General features: G+C 21.2%; 6 protein-coding genes across 6 annotated transcripts; 3 read left to right on the top strand and 3 right to left on the bottom strand.

The window, feature by feature from the left end:
• Positions 1-1,100: 1,100 nt before the first annotated feature.
• Positions 1,101-2,471, top strand: PBANKA_1348700 (RING zinc finger protein, putative; the record flags this gene model as incomplete). The annotated part of the gene is made up of 1 exon (XM_034567115.1): positions 1,101-2,471. One exon carries the CDS (start codon positions 1,101-1,103, stop codon positions 2,469-2,471), a length of 1,371 nt encoding a protein of 456 aa, XP_034423644.1.
• Positions 2,472-3,101: 630 nt separating this feature from the next.
• On the bottom strand, positions 3,102-6,820 carry PBANKA_1348600 (conserved Plasmodium protein, unknown function; the record flags this gene model as incomplete). The annotated part of the gene is made up of 2 exons (XM_034567114.1): positions 3,102-4,666; positions 4,801-6,820. 2 exons carry the CDS (start codon positions 6,818-6,820, stop codon positions 3,102-3,104), a joined length of 3,585 nt encoding a protein of 1,194 aa, XP_034423643.1.
• A 1,135-nt stretch (positions 6,821-7,955) lies between these two features.
• Positions 7,956-8,696, bottom strand: PBANKA_1348500 (Voldacs domain-containing protein, putative; the record flags this gene model as incomplete). Its single annotated transcript, XM_034567113.1, has 1 exon — positions 7,956-8,696. One exon carries the CDS (start codon positions 8,694-8,696, stop codon positions 7,956-7,958), a length of 741 nt encoding a protein of 246 aa, XP_034423642.1.
• Positions 8,697-10,336: 1,640 nt separating this feature from the next.
• PBANKA_1348400 (histone H3-like centromeric protein CSE4, putative) lies at positions 10,337-10,837 on the top strand (the record flags this gene model as incomplete). The annotated part of the gene is made up of 1 exon (XM_034567112.1): positions 10,337-10,837. One exon carries the CDS (start codon positions 10,337-10,339, stop codon positions 10,835-10,837), a length of 501 nt encoding a protein of 166 aa, XP_034423641.1.
• Positions 10,838-12,165: 1,328 nt separating this feature from the next.
• PBANKA_1348300 (U3 small nucleolar RNA-associated protein 4, putative) lies at positions 12,166-15,636 on the top strand (the record flags this gene model as incomplete). Its single annotated transcript, XM_034567111.1, has 1 exon — positions 12,166-15,636. One exon carries the CDS (start codon positions 12,166-12,168, stop codon positions 15,634-15,636), a length of 3,471 nt encoding a protein of 1,156 aa, XP_034423640.1.
• A 389-nt stretch (positions 15,637-16,025) lies between these two features.
• PBANKA_1348200 (conserved Plasmodium protein, unknown function) lies at positions 16,026-17,123 on the bottom strand (the record flags this gene model as incomplete). Its single annotated transcript, XM_034567110.1, has 1 exon — positions 16,026-17,123. One exon carries the CDS (start codon positions 17,121-17,123, stop codon positions 16,026-16,028), a length of 1,098 nt encoding a protein of 365 aa, XP_034423639.1.
• Between the last annotated feature and the right edge of the window lie 484 nt (positions 17,124-17,607).

Below are 17,607 nucleotides of genomic sequence, written 5' to 3'. Positions count from 1 at the left end.
TAAAAAATGTGATAACATTTTATTAAAATTATTGTGATTAATATGATTACGATAATGCGGAAAAATATTTTGCAAATTCACACATTTGTGCAAACATGTGTGTAAATACAATTAATACAATTAGCATATTTAGCGCATTTAGAATAATTAGCATATTTAATATACATGTATATCATATTATTTTACTAAATCATACTAATAAATTATAAATTAATATTTTAAAGAAACGGTTTTTTGTATCTTTCAATCATTCTTTTTTTACAAAAGTATATGCACGTGTTGGAATATATATGCTCAGTACACACTTGAAAAAAGGTTTAAAATTAAAAATCGTAAAAAATAAAAACTTTTAATATCCCATTAATATATCATTTTCATTCTCGTCCTTTATATCCTAATATATATATTAGCAACTGCATACATAGGTATTCATAATATATTTGGAAAAATATAAATCATAAAAAGGCAAATAAAATAATAATACACAATTTATTTGTAAAAAAAATAAGCACATTCTATAAATATTCGTGAAAATAATGGAAAATGCAAAAATACAGAAAATTCATACATATTATCCATAAATCAAGTTTCGTTTTTTTTTAATTAATTTGATAAAACGACCAATTAAAACTTAAATATGTACTCAATTTAAATAAATACAAAGAGTCTTATTATATGAAGGCAAAAAAAAAAAAAATCAAACAGCTAGCTAAAAAAATAAAAAATATAATATAATATACCTAATTTGATCGCTAAGTGATAATTTTGTAGATATGTTCAATAAATATGTCAGAACAAGCAAACATATATATATATATATATATATATATATATATATATATTTATGTATGTGTATAAATACATAGGCGAAAAATACAATGAAATAAAGAAATGGTTGGTCAGTTGTAAATAAATATTCAATGAAAAGGTACTTTAAGTATTTTCGTGAACAAACACTGGGGAAATTAAAAATAAAAAAGAGAAGATACAGGAAACGGTTAACATTTTTTAATAAGCATATGCATAGAAACAAAATTTATACTAATATTCTTTGGCTAATTTTTTTGAAATACAAAATCGTTTTTTTTTAAGAAATAAAAATGCCCATTTTCCCTGAATGTTGTATATGTAGATTAAGCTTAAAAAATAATTTGTGTGTTGAAAAAAATTGTGGTAATGTTTTTCATTATAGTTGTATAAAAAAATGGATATCTGTCCAAAAAACTTGCCCGTTATGTAAATGTGTGTGTTATAAGAAAAATTTATTGTATATTCATTACGAAATAAATGAAGATAAGAAATTAAAAATTGATGAAAGGACGATTAATAAAAGTAAAGATGAACTATATGACGATTTAATAAAATTTGAAACAGAGCTGATAAAGGAACAAAATGAAAATGAGAAATATAGCTTAGAAATATTAACCTTAACAAATAAGAATAAAATATTAACAGATACAATAAGTAAAAATAATATAAAAATAAAAGAAAACGAATTTGAAAAATTAAAATTAAAAGAATTAAAAGATGAGTATTTAAAGGAAAAAATATTACTTACTACAAAAGTTGAAGAATATGATAAAGAATTAAAAAAATATAAAATAATCGAAAAATATTTAGACAAACTAAATAAAGAAGATTTAAATAAATTCAATTTGCTATTTGGATTAAATGTGTTAAGTTTAGAAGAACAACAAAATGTTATTCTAAACTATATAAAAAATTGTTTAGATATACAAAAAAATCATGCATATCTTGTTAAAAATTTAAAAAAAGATATTAATGAAAAAAACAGCCAAATTCAAACTTTAAAAGAAAAATTATATAAATATAAATTAGATGGTGCCATAACAGATAGTAATGATAATCAGATATCAAATGACGAAAATGATTCAAAAAAAAAAATTATAATTAAAAATAAAATTATTAGAAGAATTAAAACTATAGATTCAGAAAATGAAAATAATACACCAAAAAAAAGATATGTTCTTTGTTCAAAGTCCCAAATGCCGAGTAATAATATACAAAATAAACATAATAATTTTATTGATTTCATAGATAAACAAATTAATAATTCTTACTCATCAGAACCCTTAAATAATACACCAAGTATCTCAAAAACACAAACAATTGAAATGAACTTGTTTAAAGGAAAATCTGTTGAAAATATTTTTGATACCATTTCGAATAAAAAGGATATTATAGATAATAATGAAAAAAACACAACCATTATAAATAACAAAATTGATAATTGGCAAAACAAAAAAGATGTACATGAAATATATTCTATTCCTACTGACTTGAGTCACAACAATACTCCAAATAATAATAATAATAATAGTGTAAAAACCAAAACTTCTATCTCTCCAACATTAAAACGTATAAATATATATAAGATAAAAAAAAATAAAAACAGCAAATTGCTTATTAAACAATCAACAAAAATAACGGATTTTTTTAAAAAAGTGTGAATTCAACATTATGGTATAAACAGTATTTAAGCACACACCACGTATTCCCACAACTTCTTATTTTTTCTACAATATAAATATAATACTTATATTTAATTTTTGCATGAATTCAAGTTTTATGGGCACGGAATTTTATTGAATTTAAACTTGAAAGGGTGCACACATGCAATTTTTCGCTTTCCACTTTTTATTTTATATTTTTTTGCTTTTTATTTTTTACTTTTTATTTTTAAATTCTTAGGCGATTTTATATTTTCTCTGCTTGAAAATACCAAAAAATTCCGCACTGCATTTTCCTTAATTTTTTTGTATAAACTACATTTTTTTTACCATTGTTTTTGTAATATATCCATAAATATGTGTATGATATTTTTTTACATTTTCAAATATTTTAACACAACTTTGTAATGCGTGCCCTTAAAAATGGCCAAATAGACAACACGATAAATCACGTAAAATGACTTTACAATAATCCTTTCCATGGAATAAAATTACGAAAATTAGAAAAATAAGTTAACAAAAAAAAATAAAGCGGATATATATAATAGAAAACAAAAGTTTATGCGCACATTTTTTATTTTTGTTTTTTCCCAGGGCTTTATGCCTATTTGAAAAACTAATAAAAAGATTTCAATACTTTATATCTTTCAAAGCTGGCAAGGAAAAAACAGATTTTCTAGAATTAAAAAAATCAAGGAATGATATAAATTCATTCCAAAAAAAATTATTTTTTAAAGTTTTGGAATTTCCAATAATAATAATCCCCTTTTTCATACGTGTTAATAAAACATTCATTCTTTTTTCATCATTTAAAAATCCTAAAGAATAATTTTCGTTTGATCTTACCGTACTTATAATAATTAAGTCACTTTCACATCCTTGATAACTATCAATAGTATAAACATTTTTATAAAAATTATTATTATATTGTTCTTCATTTTTTTTATGAATAAAATTGTTATTTTTTTTATTTGGAATATTAAATAAGCTAGACAATCTATTTGAATTACTATTTATTATACTTTTTTCATTACTTAAACTTTTAGAATAATTGAGTATAGTATTATTATATATATTAGTTTCGACATTGCTTGAAATACTTCTATTATTTGAATATAATGCTGATTCGCTTGAATTAATAAAACATAAATTTTTTTTTTCATTTTGAATTGATTGTTTAAAATCTGGAAAATTTTCAGCTTGTGCAAACGGGATAGACTTTATATTTAAGGATATGTTAGACTCGTTTATTTCATTTCCCACATTTTGTTTATTTCCTTCATTTCTTTTATGATTATCGTTTTTTTCATTTCCATCATTTTGTTCATATTCCGAAATCCCTTCTTGTAAAATTTTCTGAATATAATTTTTTTGGCTGATATATGGAGTTAGAATAGCTAGATTTGGTTTGAGGTTTGGTAAAGATATAATTTGTATAAGTTTTAAAATAATCATAGCTTCAAAACTATTTATATATGATTGATTTATTTTTTGCTCAAAAACATCATGGTTTAATTTTTCAGTATATGTATCAATAAATAGAATAGGTATAGAAAAATGTGAATATAAATTATTTTGCACATTTTGTGACATTTTGTCATTTTTAAATATTTCAAAAAAATAAGACTTATTTGATTTTATAAAATTATCAACTATTTTTTTAGAAGCTATTAATTTATTATTATAAAAATAAAAAGATATAAATAAATAAATTGGAAATATTAATCTATATTGTGTAAATAAATAATGGCATTTTACATTCTTATATTGTTTTAATTTTTCAAATATACTAAAATAATTTATTTCATTTCTTTTTTGTTCATTGATTATACTATGAAATGTCAGTTGCTTATCATCACCAAATGCATATATATAATTAGCATTTAAATTTAAACAAATTAAACTATTATATTCGGATAAACTTGAAGCTTCATCAATAATTAAATGTTTTATTTTTTTATCTTTTATTTTAAATGCTTGATATATTGTATCTATATATATATCTGATTTCTGATGTTTTACTGCTTTATCTTTATCATTCTTATTTAGACATAAATTCAAATTAATCAATTTTCTTTTAATATTTTCTACGGATATATGTTTACAAGTTCCGACAAATATATTATTCTTCTTTTCTAAACTCAACATATAAATCAGGAATGAAATCAAATTACTTTTGCCACTTCCGGGCGCCCCTGGGCATAAAAATGAAGAAAAATTATTTTATAAAAAAATATATCATATAAAGAAGGAGTATTTACACATATTTTGCACACATAATAACTATCACAATTCCAACAAAATGCAACATATTTGTATTTTTTTTTACCATGAATTATATGTATTGGTGGTTTGTTACTGTCAACTAAGATATCTTTTAATACTTTTTTTTGATATATATCAAATTTTTTATAAAATTCAGATATTTTAGTAAATTCTTGTGGACTATTTTTTAATTGTTTATATAATTTATTTATTATTTGATCTTGTTTTATTAAATCTTCATTTAAAATGTTATAAACTTGTATATGCTTTTTTTGGCTTTCTAAAAATCTGTTTACAGCCTGATGAATTAGGGAAGTATAACTCATTGAGTTATTTAATATATTTTTTTTTTTTTGTCTTTGTATTATTCCCTCTTCATTATCACAATATGTGTGAATGTCTACACGAGTATCATCATTTAATAAAATTTTAGTAACTTCATTATTTAAATATTCATTCTCTTTTTTTTTTTCAAAAATATTTAAAATAGAATATTTAATTCGATTAGTTATTGTGTTTAGTTGAACTGATAAAGTTATACCTTCATAAATTATCAGCTCTTTTTCATGATCACTATTTTGTTGAAATAATGTTGAATTTTTTATTTTTTCTAAATTTTCATTATTTGAATTTTCTTGTCTATCTTTAATTCGATTAAAATAAGATTCAAAATATTCTTCACAAATTTCTTGTTCTTCATATAGTTTTAAATTGTTAATATCTTCTTTATAATTTTCAATAATTCCAATGTTTTTGTTATCATTCTGATATTTTTTTATATCCATATATACCACACAAAAATCGTTTACTTTTCTTACATTTTTAACAAAACCTAGAAAAAACATATGTCCATTTTTATTTTTGCATTTAATTAATATAATATTTTTTTTTTCAATATCAATATTTTCTAAACAAATAAATTTAAATAAATTATTTTCCTTTGAACAATATTTTAATTTATACGATTCTTGTAAATCAAAACTTTTATATAAATTTTTTAATCCTATATATTTTTCATAATACATATTAAATATATAATTTAATATATATCTTCGAATTTTTTCTTTTTCATTTTTAATTTCTTGTTCTATTCCACTTAACATCGAGCATTTTATCATGCTCTTTATATTTCCATCTTTCTCATTAAATGGTTTTTTTTTATTTACACATTCAAGAAGAGTTATATCATTTTCTTTACGCACACTATTATTAATGATAACAGGAAATTGATTTAAAGCAGTTTTATTAGAATTGTTGCTAATATTATTTGTCGATTGGGTAATTGTATTATTCTGTATCATATGAGAAGAAGACGAACACAAAAATGAATTAAAAAATATAGAATATAAATTGTTTAAGACATTTATAAATATATTTGATTTTAGCAATAAAGAAGTTAATATATTTTCAAAAAATTGAAAATCATTTTTTTTATTTTTTTCAAAAAATTCATATTTTAAAAATAATTTTTTTAAAATTTCAAAGTATGTTTTTTCTTCTTTAATATTATTTTTTTCTTTATGATATAAAAACAATTCCCATAACTTTGTTAACTTTGCATAGTTGACTTTTCCTTTCCATTTTTTTTTTTCCTTTTCATCGTTACATAGGTTTTTGTTGTTTTTATTTTTGGTCAGAATTTCTTTTCGATATTTTACTATTTTCCCTAATTTTTCATCTTTACAATCTATTTTATTTTCCTGTTCTAATTTTTGTCTTAAGGATTTTATTGTGCTTGTGAATATTTTTATTTTTTTATTTTCGTCTGAATTGCTATTATACACACATATGGTTTTTCCCTCATTAATTGCCCAACATAATGAAAAATTAAAATAGTTATTTTTATCTATACTTAATTTTGTATTATTAGGTTTATATAATTTATACAATTTTAAATAATCTTTATAATCTTTTTTGTATATAATTTTTTTATTTGCTAATTCTTCAAATTTATTAAAACATTTTACACCTTCATATACTTCATAATTTATGTCTCTGTTAGAAAAATGTTGCTTTTTTATTATTCTATTTATAAAACAATTCTTATAATTTTTATTCCACTTTATTCTATTCAATATATTCATTCTTGGAATTATAACAAAAGGGTACCTATCATCATCTGTTTACACAATTTTGGAGTTACATTATTTCTTCTTTTTAGCATTAAATGCTTTTGTAAATCCTCCTATTAATTTAGTGATATTGTTTATGAAAAAAAAAAAATTTAATTCTTGCTATATTACCATTTTACATTTGACATAATTTTTTATGACTGTTCAGAATATTTCAGTTTTAAGAAATTATTTTTATTTTTCAAATAATATTATATTAAAATTTACTTATATCCATTTTGCGCTTTTCTCCATAATATATTTTTTCTTAAGTGATTATTTTGTTTTTATTTTTGCTTCTTGAATTCCATTTGTTTATATGTAATTCGTTTTGCGTTTCGCCTTAAATTATTTCATACACAGCTGTTAAAAAAAAAAAATAACAATAATAAAAATAAAAAAATAATAACAATAATAAAAATAATAACAAAAATAATAATAAAAATAATGCCTTGTCGAAGTTATTAATATAAGATTGAAAATGAAAATTTGTAAAGTTTAAAGATTGTTTATTCAGTATGCTTACAAACATAAATCTATGGGCATATATATATAATATACTATTATTAGCTGTTTCCTCTTATGTTTATGCTACAAATACAGTTTTTCTTTACTTTTGCTTGCTTTTTTATTCAAGTTTTTTTTTCTTTTTTTAAGGATTACTTATAACCATGAATTCGTAGTATTTTATTTTACACAATTGTTTATGTCTTTTCTCAAAAAAAAATACTATTAATCATTAAACAGGTTTATACAAAAATGAGGTACCATTGCCCCATTTTTTTTATCGTTAATCATATTTATAATTTTATAAAAAAATATTTTATTTTTGCGAAAATAAATTAATAAAATGATCAAGCAACTTTATATTGGAACGGGAAAATATGCAAAATAATACATTAATTTTTTTTCTTTGCATACATAACAACATAAAGTTGCTACAAAAAAAACACACACACCATGTGCATATAACGCAAAAATGTGGTAATATTAAAAAAGGGTAAAATTATGCATCACAATTTAATTTGAAAATTTATATTGTTACGATTATATACAATTATTTTATGAGTCACTATTGTGTGTTTTTCCATGTCTATGGTATGGATAATTATACATCTTCGCATGGTTTATTCACTTCGTCATCTTTTTCGTCCTTTTCTTCTTTTTCGTTTTCGTATTTTTCTTCTTCTTCTTCTTCGTTTTCGTCCCATTCACCATCTTCACTTTGATCTCCATTAAATGTATTATCCATGTTACTCATTTGTTTAAATATAGTATCGTTGATTAAATTATTTTTTCCGACAAGATATATTTCTGGTGCAATTGGGTCATGGTTAAACATTTCATCATTGTCGGAATCATTTATTTTTAAATCTTCACTATCTTCATTTTCTGACGTTTTTTTATATTTTGTATAAACATTCATTTCATCTTCATCCTTATCAGTATCATCTATTTCTGTATCCAATTGTATATATACACATGGCTTATCCCATATTTTTTTATCGGATGTAATTGCATGTAATGCAATAGTTGATGAGTCTATAGAAATGCTGTTTAGTTCATTTAGAATATGGATATAAAAACTTTTGTTTTTTTCATAATGATTTAAATATACATTATTTGTTGTTATATCTTTAAAATCTATAATTTTTTCTTTTTTATTATTTTCATCTTTATTTGGAATCCATATTATTCTTTTTCCTAAAATATATAATTTTCCTATACCTAAGTTAAGTTTATTATAAATAAATTTAATTTCATCCCCTTTATATAAAACAGGGTCAATTCCACCTCCGTCCAACTTGTTTAAATATTCTTCAGTCACACAGTTTAAAGAAATTGGCATTTTATATATATTTATTATTGTTATATTATATAGGGAAATATGAATAAAGCTATTTTATATTTATTCTTTGTAGTTTATATTATGTTATTTTTTCGCAACTCAGTTGTTAATACTAAATTTATATTTTATCATTTGAGATTTTTTTATAATTTTCATACCAAACTTTCTTTTTAATTTTAATGTAGAAAAGTTGGAAATAAAAAAAAAAGAAAAACCTTTTAGTGATAATTTTATTTTTTCAAAAATATTTTTAATATTTAACCGAATAACTATATTTAATTAGTTTTAAAATATTATTTCATGGAAAAAGAAAAAAAAAAGTTGCATATTTACAAAAATAACCACATATATATATTATATATCACAAGATAATACCAACGGAATAACAATAGATAATCCATAAAATCATTTTTCAATTTTATATTTATATACACCCCTTCAAACAGTATAATATATTCCCACATTTGACACAATTTATTTCCTTCATTTTGTTCTTTCCAAATAAATTATGTTATTTAGCTAGCTATTATTATTTTTTTTTTTTTTATTCAAAATTTATGTTAAATAAAGTGATAATATAATATACGCATATTTACTACGGGGAATAATTAAACTAAATTTGTTTATAGAAAATTAAAAGAGGGGAGTATAATAAAATGATAGCTACAACATTGACTTATTTGAAGATAGAAATATAAAATAACATTGGTATTTCAAACTAATGTATATATATATTGTTAAAAAAGTTCTATTATTTTATGTAAATTTGGAAATAATTAACATTCGCATATGCGCGCATACTTATATACAATATATGTCTGTATTTATTTGAACGTTTAAATGAATAACACTATTCAAATCTTATATTGAATGACATCATATTTTGTAAATGGAAAAATCACTACATAGTATATTTATTCATACACTATTTTGTAAATATTTTTTTTTAGAGACCAAAAAAAAAATGTGATAAAAAATAAAGGTGAACAAAAAAAAAAATACACAAAAGTTATAAGTTTTTGCAATTTCAAATTATTTCAATCTGTTTCAAATTACTTAATATTCAATAAAGTGCAATATTTTTTATCATTTTATTTTATTTCGTATATTTTATTGTATGGAAAAAATATTTTTATTTTATTAACTAATTGAATGTGTTTCATTGTTTGCTAAAAATGTGCAAAAATAAAAATTGTATTTTTTGAATTTCGAAAATTATTTCATGTAAAAAAGGAAAAAACTTATTGTATATATTTATGGGGAAAATAAAATATTATTTTGTTAACACATAAACACCTATTAAATGTATAACTCCCCTTTATCCTATTATTTCATTAAATTTTTCTTTATATTAGAAATTTTAACTTTAATTTTGAAATTAATTAAAATATAGTATATTTTTTCACCAATTATAGCTTTCATCTTTACTATATTATTTAATGTGTTCGCTAAAAATATATGTCAACAGGATAAACTGACACATTAGCACCAGTATATAAATATAAACGTGTGCATACATATGTATGTATTACATTTGTGCGCATACTAGTATATTTCAAGTAGCGAGTTTACCATTTCGCATGTACATATACGTCCACTGTTAATTGATAAATATAAACCTTATAAATAAGATAAAGAAAATGACAAGGACAAAAAAAAGTGTAACTACACATACCCCTATAAACACACATACGCATATGTTTAATATGCTTGCAAATAATCCAATAATAAATAAACAGGCACACAACCAACTTGGATCTAAAGTAACAAATATGAACAATAAAAATAATTCAGGAAATATAACACAAAAAAGTATAAATAAAACTCGTATTCGAAGACCACATAGATATAGACCCGGTGTGTTAGCATTAAAAGAAATTCGAGCTTATCAATCAACAACTCAATTATTAATACCCAAAATACCATTTGTGAGGGTAGTTAAAGAAATAACAAAATTATATGAACTACCAAATAGCCAATTTCGTTATACTCCAGAAGCTTTACTAGCTCTTCAAACTGCATCAGAAGCATATTTAGTTAGTTTATTTGAAGATGCATATTTATGTTCACTTCATGCAAACAGAGTAACACTTATGCCAAAGGATATACATTTGGCTAGAAGAATAAGGGGGCGTGATTAATGTATTATTCCTTATAGTTGTATTTTTAAATTAAACATAATAAATATCTATATATTTTCTATTCCAACATTCGTATACTTTCCCAAGTACCATTATTTTGGGGTATATATATGCTTAGGAAATAAATGTATTATTCATATATTTGAAATATATCCAAACTCAGATCAAAGCAATTTCATACATAAATACGACTTAGAATATGAATCATGATATGCATATATTAATGTTAGATATAAACAAGAAGAGTTTATCTGAATGGGGGGATGTAAATGACAAATTTTATGATAGAAATGTTAAAAAAAAAGAAAAAAAAAAAAAAATTAAATATTTCTGATACTGATGTTTATAATAATACATGCCTATAGAACTTATTTTGTGCTTTGCATTTTTTATTTTGTATTTTGATTTTGTATTTTCCCGCCTTGTCAGGGGGGGGGGGGTTCCTTACTATCCATACTATCTTATTGTAGCAAATATGTATACACATGCATAATACAGTTTTTGTGTATTCTTTCCTCTTTTTAACGTTGATCTTTATTTTACATCAGTTTAATTAATAATATAAAATAGGCAAAATATTTGCTTTTTTTTTCACATTTCTTTTTTTTGATGTTTAAACTTGTACTATAATGTTTGAATTATACTATTTTTAAAGCACTTTGTAAAATATATATAATGTTGTAAACAAAATGAAAAACTAACATATAATACCAGCAATTTTGCTATATTATTGATAAATATTATATTTTTAGTTACTATTTTTTATTTTTAATTTGGAGGAAAAAATAAAAAAAAATTAAATTTGTAATATATTAAGAGTATTAGCTTATTTTCCTTTAGCTTCCTTTCAATTTATATTTTTTTTATCTTTTAAGTGGCGAATAAAAAAAAAGAAATCACATATATTATTATTTATTGCATTATTTTATTTGCGATGTCGGTTTTTTTTTCCTACAAATGTTTAAAAATAATAAAAAACAAAAGAATAAAAAAAAAAAAAAAATGCAGATAGATAAATAAACAAATATAATGTTATAAAAAAGGAAAAGAAGAGCAAATAACATAAACAATGTTTTATATATCAGTTGTATAAAACAATTGTTATGTATAACTTTTTTATTTTTCAGAATAAAGTGCAAAAATATTTGTATAAAATGATAAAAAATAAAAAAACAGAAAAACATAAGAATTAAATATATATAAAAAATCGAAATAAAAATATAATTGCTATAACTACTTTAGGGTTGTATCATCATATAAATATAAATGCAAATAAAGGATATCGCACATAGATATATAAGAGTAGTAAACTTGCTGAAGGAAATTGTATGAAAATGGATGAATGGAATCCGAAAAAGCACTTAAATTCTTTGGATGGAAACACAAGAAATATATGTTTAAGCTTAACAGATTTTTATTTTTACGAAAATGAAAAAAGAGCAATAGTAAATATGGAATTATCACCATGTAAGTCATATCTGAACATATGCGATTCTTTTGGAATAATATATATATATCAATTTTATGAAAAAAAATTTATTTTTTTATTAAAAACTGATTTACCGAATAACCACGGTTCCATAAAATCAGCTATATGGGTAACTAAAAAAAATAAAAAAATAAAACATTTATATTTATTTAATAAATTAGAAGATTATTTGTTAATTATTACTACAATTTCTGGATGTATCCACATATTTGATTTAAAACTGAAAACAATTATTCATACAATATTTACAAATAGTAGTATAAGTTCTTGTAAATTAAACAATTCGTTGCAAAATATCGGAATAACAAATTTAAATGGTTATTTTTATATATATAATTTATATAAAAATGAAGATAATGTTATATATAACTGTTTTGATAAATTTTACGATGAAAATACAAAAGAAAACATCACATTTTCCCATAATGGACCAGAGGATATAAATTATAATAATTCTGAAAATAATAAAATAAAAACATCAACAAATTTTTCTTCATATATATTAGACAATGTAGAAAAAAACGAATCATATAATGAAACCATTATTCAAAATGCTCAAGAAAATTGCAACCATTTAACTCATGAATTTTTTTCAAAACAAATAAAAAAAAGAGAGGAGCATGAAGGTGATATCTTTAATTTTTATATTAAAGATAAATTCAAATGTGCAGAAAAGTTAACTTGTTTTTATTTTGTTGACATATTGAAACCTCGAAAATATCTTTTGAGAATGTTTACCTCGAAAAACAACAAAAGACGGCGAACAATCCATCTTAACTATTCTAAAGATGAAAAGGAAAATCCCCTAAAGAAAGATGGAGAGGCAGGCAAAGATGTGAAGGGAGCAGATAATGAAAGTGATAAAGCTGTGAATGAAGTAGAGGGAGAGGGGACGTTAACTAAAAATCGAAAAAGAAAAAAAAGTGTGCGAAACGAAATTTTATCGATTGAAAAAACGTATAGTAATTATAATCATTATGTATTAATAGGAAGTGAAAAATCCAAAATATATAAATATAATATAGATAGTAAAAAATGTGAAGGTGAATATATCGGTATAAATAAACAATCTATATTTTGGGATGTGATATACATATATAATACGAATGAAGTAGTTACAATAGATAATGATGGATATCTTATTATATTCGATTATAAATCCTATTTAGTAAAATATCATTTTAAAAACCATACATATAAAGCAACATCATTAACAAAAAATATTAATGAAAGTAATATATTTACAACAGGAGTAGATAGATTTGTTATAAAATATGAATTACGTTTTACCAAAAATGAAAGGCACACATCTAACTACACAAGTAGTGATAATAGTAATTATGAAAACGACGTTTTAGAAGAAAATGATGTTTTAGAAGAAAATGATGTTTTAGAAGAAAATGATATTTTAGAAGAAAATGATATTTTAGAAGAAAATGATATTTTAGAAGAAAATATAATACTTCAAAAAAATAAATTTTTTATAAATGAAATTAAAAAAATGAACAAATTAAATACAAAATGGATATTTGCACATAAACATTCTATGCATTTATCTGATATAAAAAAAATCCTTTATCTTGAAAATAATATAGTAGTAACGATAAGTGATGATTTAACATATTGTATATATGATACTCATAAAAATGCAAAAAAATTTTTTCTTATAAAATATTATTATGAAAACAATAATATATTATTTTCTCCAAATTTTAAAACTATATTTTGTATATATTCCAACAAAGTCAGCATTCATTATAACATTCATAATGCTTCAAAAATAGAAAACAAAGAACTACAAGACGAAAGTGTCAATACAGTCCCTATTGAAAAGGCTGGTTTGCTTGAAGAAAAACAAAATTGCGAAGATGAACAAAGTTGCGAAGATGAACAAAGTTGCGAAGATGAACAAAGTTGCGAAGATGAAAATCAGATTAAAAAAATTCCTATGAAACATTTAACATACATAAATGAACATAATTACAATTTAATAGCTAATATTGTATATGATCAAAATGAACATATATTAGAATATGGAATGAACAAAAGTTTTACAAGATTTGGATGCATAACAAATAAAAATTTTTGTATTTACTATTTCAACATCAAGACGTTGGAACTATATAATTATGATGTATCAGCTTTAAACTTTTATAAAGTCTATAGTTTTATATTTTTAAATGACAATGAAATTATAGTTTCATTTACTAGATATTGCGGGGAAACAAACAAATTAAATAATAAATTTATTAAAAAAAGAAATAAAAAAAATATAAATGAAAATTTAAAATATTTTGAAAATAATTTTAGTTATCATTTATGTATATATAATGTTAAAAAAAAAAAAATTATTGAAGAAATTGAAGTAGATAGAATATTTTATAATTTTAAAAAATGGAAAAATAAATTAATAATTTGTTCAGATTATATGAAAAATATATATTTATTTTTTAAAAATTCACAATATTATTTCAACAGTTTTATAATAATATATGACTTCAATACAACTTTACAAAATATATATAGAACTTATATTTTCCTTTTCTTGATTGAAAATTTTTTATTTATTTTTTCAAATAATAATAGAATTTATGTTTATGCAATAAATTATGAAAATAAAAATATACATTTTTTAAAAAGTGTAAAAATAAAAAATTGTATATTTAATCAAATTAATCAAATTATATTTTTAAACCTAGATCATATTACAAATAAATATAATCATATTCAAAACAATGAGCATTATTCTGACATTCAAAATATTATGTCTTTAAAATATAGTTATTGTATAATTTTTAAAGGACACAATTCATTAACAATTATGGGCCTAAATGTGTTTGATAAAGTTTATATAGATATAGAAGATTCTTATTTAGAAAATAAAATAAAAAAAAACACAAATTATTTTAGTCAATATTATTTATCTTCGCTAAAATTTAAATACAACTATCTTAATTATAAGCAAATTTACTTTCAAAATAATACTTTATTCCATATGCTTTTCGATAAAATCAATATTTCTAAACAGGATGCAACTAATGCTACATCACTTTCAAATAATGAAGCATCAATTACTACAAATTCAAATGAACCCTGTAAACATATTAAAGCTTTTAATCAAAATGAAAATTGTAATCATGATATTTTAAACTTATCATTTAAATTTATAGCATGTGTGCATAAAAGAAGTATTATAAATCTGCATTCTATATATACTAGTGGAAATCGAATTACCCTTTTAGCTTGTGCTCCAACATATTTAACCAATCGATCCATAAATGCTGCGGATACAAGGAAATATATTAAATAATTTTGGAAATTTACAATACCATTTACCTATCTTTTTAATAATTTGGATTTTTAAAAGGAAATGATCCGATATACTTTCATTTTCCATTTCGAAAATTTTCCTAATATTCGTAATTCATCTTATTAATTGCCTAACTGCTTTTATAAAACTATCAATATGCATCCCTTTTTATTTTCCTCACTTCGTTTATTATATATTTTTTTACTTTTGTTATGTTGGCATTTTCTGTTGCTTTTTTTTTTTTTTATTTTATTAAAAGACCATATGCATTTGTCAAAACACATAACTTTAAATATCGGTTTGTTTTTAGTTAAATAATAAGCAATCACACAATTGGGAAATTCAAATATTGTAAAAATAAATTTCTATCATTTTTTTTTTTTGAATTACTAGATGAAATATTTGTCAACAAGCTTGTATGCCTCATTTTCAACTATTCTATTAATTTTGTTTTTTAGCAAATCAGTTAAATCCATTTTATTTTGTTCATTTTGAGTTCTTTTTAATGTTTGCAAAATATGATTGAAGCTTTTATTTCTTTTAACTTCTTTTTCTAAATAATTAAAAATTAGTCTATTATTTTTTATAATATCATGCATATAATATCTATATGTGTAAAATGATATAACATATGCATCACTAAATAAAAAATTTATATTACTATTATTATTATTTTCTATACTTGGAAAATTTTTTATTTTATTTTTTATAAATGTATATGTTTCTTCTCGATTATTTAAATTATGGTTACATTTTATGCTAAAATATTTTCTGGCTTCTTTTGGACATAAAAAAACTATTTTACATTTAAAAATAGATTGTAAAAAATAAACAATAATAGACATTATTTTTTCTTTTATTTTATTTTTTTCATATTTTTCATTTATTTTTTCAATACCTATAACCCATTGTTCAGTATTGTTATTCTTACTTGTCTGATTTCCATTATCACATTTTTTTTCTTCCACATTTTTATTTCCCTTTTGATGAATTTCAGATTTATCATTTTTTAATATATTATGTTCGTTTTGTGTGTTTGAAATATCCATTTCATTTTGTCTTTGAGCATATTCTTTATTTGAATCATCTTGTTTGTTTGAATATAATTTAATAAAATTCAAAACTGTTAAAATTTCTTTAATGTTAAAACTTAAAGGGCTTTCTTCTTTGTCATAATTATAATTTAAATTATTATTTTCTCTATTGTTTTTTTTTTCTTTTTTTGAACTTAACAAATTTGAATCATATGAATAACTATCTTTTTTTATATTTATCAGACCTATCTTTTTTATATTTTTATTTTTTAACAAGCAATAACACAAATTATTATTACTTATTACAAGGCTTAATATATTTACACTATTTCCTTTTGCTTTCATTCCATCCAAACACTGTTCTATATTTTTATTGCTTCCTATATATCTTATATTATGTACCCATTTTCTGCACAAAATTAAATTCTTTAATTCTTTTTTAATTGCATTCATATAAATAATATCAGGAAAGTTATTTTGTCCATGAATCAAGGTTTACTACTCAATAGTATGTTACCTTTTCGTTTTTTTTGATTTTTTTTTTCAGATATTCTTGTTAACGTAGAAATGTAACATCAATTGGTGATTATGTATTTTTTTTACAATTTTTTTTTTTTTACTGTCATCCAGTTTTAGTTAAAACGACATGATTTCATTTTAATATATGCATAATATTTTTTTATTTTATTTCGATATCATTTGTTATTCTTCATAATGCGTACATAAATATTAGTTAAAATTTTTTTTTTTTTTTTTTTTAAATTATTGTAAACAATTTTGAGTATATCATTTTTATAGGAATGATGGTATGTGTGAATTTACCCACAACTTGAGTTTATTAATGTTTATGTCAACCTTGTAATTGTATTTATTATTTCGTTCATATCGTATAGAAATAAAATAGGCAGGTAGCGAAATAAATTTATAAAGCATTTTT

The sequence above is a fragment of the Plasmodium berghei genome (assembly GCF_900002375.2).
Source record: "Plasmodium berghei ANKA genome assembly, chromosome: 13".
NCBI lineage: Eukaryota > Apicomplexa > Aconoidasida > Haemosporida > Plasmodiidae > Plasmodium > Plasmodium berghei.
The sequence above is the reverse complement of the archived record's forward strand: the minus strand, read 5'-3'. Positions and strand labels throughout refer to the sequence as shown.